At 35.0% G+C, this 7,500-nt stretch overlaps 1 protein-coding gene across 2 annotated transcripts in view; it reads right to left on the bottom strand.

The window, feature by feature from the left end:
- Nucleotides 1–7,500, bottom strand: part of LOC137983987 (disks large homolog 2-like) — a 28,747-nt gene that overhangs the window by 17,260 nt on the left and 3,987 nt on the right. Inside the window, exons 4-10 of one of the 2 annotated variants that reach the window (XM_068831147.1) lie at nt 7,067–7,147; nt 5,196–5,237; nt 3,543–3,599; nt 3,165–3,289; nt 2,957–3,059; nt 1,972–2,050; nt 17–153 (exon numbers count right to left, since the gene is read on the bottom strand). In XM_068831147.1, the coding sequence (XP_068687248.1) occupies nt 17–153; nt 1,972–2,050; nt 2,957–3,059; nt 3,165–3,289; nt 3,543–3,599; nt 5,196–5,237; nt 7,067–7,147 (624 nt within the window). Of the gene's footprint in view, nt 1–16; nt 154–1,971; nt 2,051–2,956; nt 3,060–3,164; nt 3,290–3,542; nt 3,600–5,195; nt 5,238–5,340; nt 5,524–7,066; nt 7,148–7,500 lie in introns of those variants that run through there. The other variant, XM_068831148.1, reaches the window with a different exon arrangement.

Here is a 7,500-nt window from a genome sequence, read left to right as displayed (position 1 = left end):
GCATCATGATACTCACTCTGACAATTTTATCTCCAACTTGTAACCTTCCATCTTGCTGTGCTGCCCCACCATCGATGATCTTAGTAATGTAAATGCCATCATCATTGGGGACGTGTTGGTTCCCCTTGCCACCTGCAATACTAAAGCCAAGACCTGCAGAGAAAGGAATAGGGCCAATGATGAACCATTAGCTTCCATCATTTCTGGAATTCAACACAGCAGCCATGTTGCATGCTACAATGATACAGTTAATTCAAGTTATACTCTAGGGACTGAATCAGTATTTCTTTATCAAAACACTCCTTATTTCAGTTGAGACAAATGACCACAGGTGATGTTTTTTAATACAATCCAGGATTTCTTTATTATTCCATGGTTTTGCTAGGGGAACTGCCTTGCTAAATTTGCTGTTTTTGGGTCAAAAATAGGTAAAAATACAAATTTGTAGTTTAGCTCACACATACAACATTCCTGACAATGCACTGACAAGACATGGAATATATTTATGGAACAAAAAGCTATTCATATTTAATTTTTGGTGTCTTTCTGAAGACAGTGTCTACAAACTTGAGAAAATTGGCCAGTTTTTTCAAGTTTTAATCCATTTCCATCCTCTCCATCCTTGGTTGCAAACAACAAAGAACACCTTCAGTGCGCTTGAATGTTTCATTGCCAACAAAACTAAAGCATTATTTTTCAGTTTCCATTGACGCAAGGACGTCTTTTCGTGTTTTGAAGCTTGACTAAAATAGCATGACACTGCCCCTTTAAATCGCTGTCAATGCTTAAACAATTAACCCAATGACTCCTAGGAGGGAGACTTAATCAACAAATTATTCCATGAGCACGCGTTGGATGTGAGATGGTAAATAGCCAACGAGGCGCGTTGCGTCGAGTTGGCTATAACCACTCTCATATCCAACTGGCGTGAATGGAATAATTGTTTTATTAATTCCTTAAACTCCAAAAGTTTGGAAGTACGAAATACAAGTGCAAAAAGAGTCAGAGAAAATCCGAGTGAAATTGAAAACTTGAGGAAGATGCCATGTTGTGTTAAATACCTTGTGGTCAGGCAGATGCAGGCTCATCACAAAAACATTTCTTTCCTTTTTCACGTACTTTTAAACGTCGGAATTGATCCAAACTTTCAACAAAAAGTCTTTTTTTTTGCTTTTTTCAGAGAGAAATTTCGCTTTCTGGCAAAAAAAAATTTACCTTAGCAAAGCACAATCAATTGCCATATAAGGTTAAACTAAGGTATATGAGCTGATAACCTAGATTGAGTGAACCAATCAGAGCATGAGAAATGCATTAACCGAGGTTGATAATAGATTTTACTCTAATGCACATGATTTTACTCGTCAATGGGGGCAGTTTAGGAGACAATAGGTTAAAAATCTATTTAACTATCAAACACCACACATTGTGCTTAGAGTATTTATTTAACAATTATTCGCCGAAGGCGAAGTGATTATCGGTGAATATTCACTGAGCCAAAGTCGAGGTGAATATTCACCGATAATCACTGAGCCTGAGGCGAATAATTGTTTTAGTATAAATACACAGGTGATTATTTCAAAAAAGAGAAAAAAAACATTTCAATGCTAAAATCATCTTCACTTACAGTGGCAAAACGACTATTGGCAGCCATTTTGTCCGTCAAGGTGATTATCGGCTGATAATCCGAGATAGCGAACCAATGAGAGCATGCAATTTTGTATAATCACCTGTGTGTTTATACTAAAATACAAATTAATGGCCTTTGATTAAACTACAACAGACTAAAATTAATAATTAAACCAAATAAAGCCATAAGGGTGGCCTGTAAAAGAGTCAAAGACCACAGACAATTGGCCCTGGTTTTGTGGTTTGAGAAAGAGCCTCAAAATTTGACAAAAGCTGACAATGGTACTCCAACAAAGGACAACCAGTGCACACAAACCAAAGCTTTTGAGATTTGTAGATTCTTACCTTTTGTCCCTTTTGTAAGTACTATTTCTTCTGTTTGTTGCTCTCTGGAGAGGGGTTTGGGTTTAACTCTTTTTAAGGTCTGTAGGACCAAACACAAACAAAAATAAGTATCAACTAGGGATATACCTAATGTACTTTGATGTTCGAGTGAGAATATTGAGCTAAAAACAAGCAATCAGTTGTTAGATGCATCTAGTTCCAAACATGCCTGAGAAAATAAAAGCTTACAGGACTCGAATCAACAGACAAGCACATTAATGTTATTTTGTAATTTCAGTTTACAATACACGGCTGTGGGACGTGAAAAAATTCGAAAACATGCACCTTTTTGTTTTTAATAGGCCGCAACCCGAATTTTGCATAGCCAGACAACGAGACTGTGCTTTATTTTGTGACATTACTTTTCAAATGCATCATTGAACCTTTTGTGATGCAAATACTTCAGAAAGTTAATGACTTTGGTCAACGCGTTTGCATTTGCGCTGAAAGTCAAGCAAAAACTAGTAGAAGACTAGTTTGAAACACGTTTGGTGGTTTGCTTATCTCTGAGCGGTACTGTATGTCAACTATCAGGGCTCGAAATTGTGACCAATACAGTCGCATTTGCGAATGAATTTCTTCCCTTTGCAACTAAAATATCTGGAGAAGTCCTGGTTTTAACCTTCGCTCTTTCTAAATAAAAGGGTTAGCTGTTGCTAAAATAAATAAAGAAATTACAAAATTATTTTCTTTCTCGCCATGAATTTTCTCTCAATCTGAAGATAGTGTAATTATAGCATAATTTAGCTGCAATGTTACATGCACAACTCCATTCCTTCGATCATTGGCCATTTCCAGTGGTTTCTTTACACACAAGTATTGCGAGCTCATATTTTGTTTTGCTAAACCACTGACAACACAAAGCAGCACTATAGATATGAACAGTGTTGGTTTGGTTGGCTTCAAACAATATCTGGCAAATCAAATCACAAATCAACATTATTACCAGTGTCACAACGCCTCCAGCAGCCTTCAAAGCTTCCACTGCTTGTTGATGAGTTACATTTACAGTGGATGAATCATTCACAGCAACAATGCAGTCTCCAACACTGATGAAAAAAAAGGCACATACAACTTGTGACTGATCATCCACCCTGGTCGCAACAGCTGCACATAAGAAAAATTCAACAGGTTGAAAATTATAAATGTTTTACTTGAGTCTGCCATCCTCAGCAGCAGCCCCTCCTTTGATTATTCTGGTGATGTAAATTCCATAGTCATCGTCCATGTGAGGATTGTCTGTTCCCCCACCAATACTGAAGCCAAGCCCAGTGGTACCCTAGTAACATTATGACACAACAGCAGTAAGCTCAGTCACAGTGCCAATCTTGAAAAGAAATAACAATGTTGTACACTGAAGAATGGTGAGTGCTGGCTGAAGGTTTGTGTTTGAAAAGCAGGAGCAACAGTGCAGTAGATAGCTAGCTGTCAGACAACAATATCAGAAGGTTCAACTCGGAATACCCTCAACAGAAGGGGTGTCAACTTTTTCTGGAACCACACAATACAGGACAGAGCCTTTTGTAACTTACCCTTTCCAAAACAATGTCAACATATTGATAATCAGGGGACTCTTCTAAGCCATTTTCCTATTTAAGATAAAACAGTAGTGTAGGAAATTACATAAAATGATGTTTATTACACATTGACTGACATAAATTTGAAATGGTGAACTAATACCAAATTGCCTTGACATTCCTTCCAAATGCTCTTATTTTTATAATTCACTGATGGACATGTTACATTGAGCTGTCTGCAAGTCCCAGATGAAAAGATATACATCCTGCATGCTGACTGTCATGAAGTGTCCCCTTACCTTCTTGTCAACTTCATATCATTTGACCGAGAAATATACACAGTTAAAATATCCTAACCCTTTTTGTGGTCTTAATAGCAGATGGCTTTAAGCATTAAATCTTGTGATGTTTCAAGACACAAGTGACAATGGACTTGGTGAGATGAAAAGCCTTTTAAGTATTATTTTGAGTTTCATGACTGAATCTTGGCTTTCTAAAAAGAATTTATGCAAATTGACTTCATATTGAACTTGCTGTATATGATCAAAACAGTGATCATGCATGTTCTGCTAAGACAGAAAAATCTCCCACACTGAAATGTCAGCACTAAAATTCTTGGAAGACAGAAGATGCTTTCCAAGTCCAGATGAGTCCTTGGCAGTTCTACCATAATATTTGATTTTCTTAAATTTCAAAACTAGTTTTGTCTCAAGTTTCTGAATAGCCTTACACACTGCCACTTGTATTGTGAACATTACTTGAAGGCATAGCTGTCTGCCACAAGTATTTAAAGAAGTTATTGAAAGCAAACAAACTGAAGACTCAAATACATTGTAAAATTGTGAATATTTTTTCACTTTTGACTGTGGCTGTTTAAACAACAATTATTGATGATTACAACACCAGTAGAAGCTTTCTTCGCATTTAACATCAAAAGACAGTATCTTATGATTTAAATGAAGTTTGGGATGCTATTTTAGATCCACATATTTCTTCAGTATATGGAAAATATTACTTCATCCAACAAAAACCATAAATCATTGACTCATTGATAAATGAAAACAGATCTAGAGTGGGCATAGATACAAAAAAAACACCTGGTTAAGATTTTGATTTAATCAAATGTCTATAGTGGTTAAGATAATAATTATTTCTGAACAATAAACTCCATTTCACAATTCAAAGAAGTTTAAAGAGGAACTTAGGCATTTAGTCATTTTTATCAAACACACTAATCATTTTCCTCTTCCACGTAGCCATTTTCAACCAGACACCAAATAGATTTAACTTAGCTTTTATTTGGATCTTGCTGCAACAAAATAAATATTTTTAAACTCTTCGATAGTTAAAAAATACAAAAAGCAAATAGACCAAGATGTGGACAGAAGCAATTAACACCTTAAATTTGCATGGCACGGTTGATAAATTTCACTGCAAATCTAACAGTACAGTTCCAGTACAGTTGTATTTATTGCATAAAACAGCAAAAATTTGGGAAGGGAAGGAAAGGAAAGATTATAAAGACAAAATTCCACTTATCTTAAAATACATAAAGCAAAATTCCTTCCAACAGGACAATACTCCATGTCTTTGCTATTGATAATATGTGTCATTGAAGGGAAATTGTCAATATTTTAAACATTTTCTTACTTTTTAGTTTGAACTTACCAAAATGCCATCAACATGTGTTGGTTCTGATGTTGATTTGCTCTGAAGAGATAAACAAAAACAAAAATACGCAAATTAAGGGAAGAACACCACAGCTTGTCTGAGATGACTGTGTTGATACAGTTCAGTGAATGTGCTTCATTACCCAACCAAAATTTGTGCATGCCCTCCACAAATTCTTCATGTTGTAGTTTAAAACGATTTATAGCTTAAATTCTTTTTTCTGAACATTTTGTTTGTCAAGGAAGCCATGGGATAGACATGATCATAGAATTAGATCACACAGCTGACAAACTGTCAGCATTACTAAGTGGCAAGAACTATGCATGCTAAAAAGCTGATTACTATGCAAGTTCGGACAAATCAATCACCTAAAACAATAATATACTGAATATATAATTAGGGCAATATTCATATTCAAGCTAAAAGAATGATTCAAACTTCAAGGCAAAAATAATTGAGAAATGCCCTTGTCAGAAAATCACAATATCCCATTGACTTGTGAAATAATAAAATGCAAACCGATGACAGATATACAAAATAATAATCTTTGCACCCAATAAATGTCCCCTTTCACATCATCTACCATTACATCAGGGTACTTTGACCTTTCATAAAACAAATTACAGGATGAAAAAAAAATAAAAAAAGGATATCACCTACACAATGAATTATGTTAATTCTACTATCAATAAACAATATCCATGACTGGAAAGATTTTTGAATCAAAGGTATGTCTAACTCAAAAGAGTGCAGATCTTCAAGTGTTAACACATTGACATCTGGGAGTGATACTCAACTGATTTTAATCTAATACCAGACTATTTTACTTGTAAACCCTAGGGCACCAAAGGAGTGAGTCAATGAGTGAAATATTGATTTTTTAGTTTTTTATCATCAAAATCAATGATTGATATGACTGACACCCCATACAAAAAAGGCATCAGCCTGTGCTACTGGTGTATAAGGGTGGCATTTACATGATTGCCGGTTAAAATCAATTGGGCTCCATGAGCTTGGAAATGTATTGAGAACAACTTGCCATTTGGAAGTGTTTACATCGACCCAATCTAAGGTTCTACATGTACGTGATTGCATCAACTGATTGTGTTCCCTTGTATTTGGCATTGATGAACATGCTAGGAAAACTAGTCATGCAATCACCTTCAATAATAATTAAGGTGAACTGGATTTTGTCAAAAATGAACAGTTAATGCTCTTTGTGTGAGATCTAACCATGTTAATTTACAAAACCGCTATTCTTAATGACTTATGAGACTTAATAAGTCTCAGAACGTATTTCCTTGACATAAACAGGGTGGTCATTGATAGAATTAAATGTACTTCAACCTGCATTAAAACTTGCCATTGTGAAAACTTGTTTTCTAAAAAGGAGCAGGAATGACACAAGAATAATAATAATAATTTATTAAGTACAGGTTTGCAAGTTAGGCCACTTCTGAGTTTATGTCTGCTTCCTCTTCAAAGTGAGTCTAAGTGCGACGTTTTTCTTATGAAATTAGTTTTCATTCATATGTAAAGTAGAACTAATTACTATCATAAAAACTTTTCACTTAGACTCGCTCTGAAAAGGAGGTAGACATGAACTCGGAAATGGCCTATTATTGCAATGCGAGACTGCTGACTTTCCATACATAAAGCAAGTTGTTTTGCCCCTTTCAAAAACACTGCCTTGACTTTATAGCCTGTGAACAGTACTCAGATCTTGGAAGCAAATATTTATTTTCGTTCAGTTACGAAGTTTTTTATGGACATAATTACTTAATATTTGTATCCTTTTTATTTTAAACCAACAAAAGAGATAGCTGAATGAATGGGTATGTGAATGGTAAAATAAACAAGTCACCAACCTGAAAGCTCTCTTGTTGAACACTCTGTGATATGCTTGGAGTGATTATGGGTGGAGGACTGGTTTCTCCATTTAAGCCACTCTAGGAAAAAAAAAAAAACTTTTCCTTCAGCTCTTTGTTTATCATTAACATGCAATAAACAATTAAACCACATCAAAACAAAACACAACAGATTAAATCTACCATAATGTTCTTTGAATAAAGTTATTCTTCTTTTCTATTTTCTGTACAAATTATGTAACCTTTCTTACTGAATTTGATGTTATCATAAATGGAAAGAAAGAACAAATGGTACATGAGGAGTCACTTGTAAGATATCAAGGAAACTGTTGAACAGAGATGTGCTCGTTCAATAGTTGGCCATCTACTGCAGATGACAACATAATTATATTATTGTTATCATAGTTCAAAGTAAAACAGTAATGAACAAATAG

This window comes from Montipora foliosa, chromosome 13, assembly GCF_036669935.1.
Source record: "Montipora foliosa isolate CH-2021 chromosome 13, ASM3666993v2, whole genome shotgun sequence".
Taxonomy (NCBI): Eukaryota; Metazoa; Cnidaria; class Anthozoa; order Scleractinia; family Acroporidae; genus Montipora; species Montipora foliosa.
This window is presented reverse-complemented; position numbering and strand designations above follow the sequence as displayed.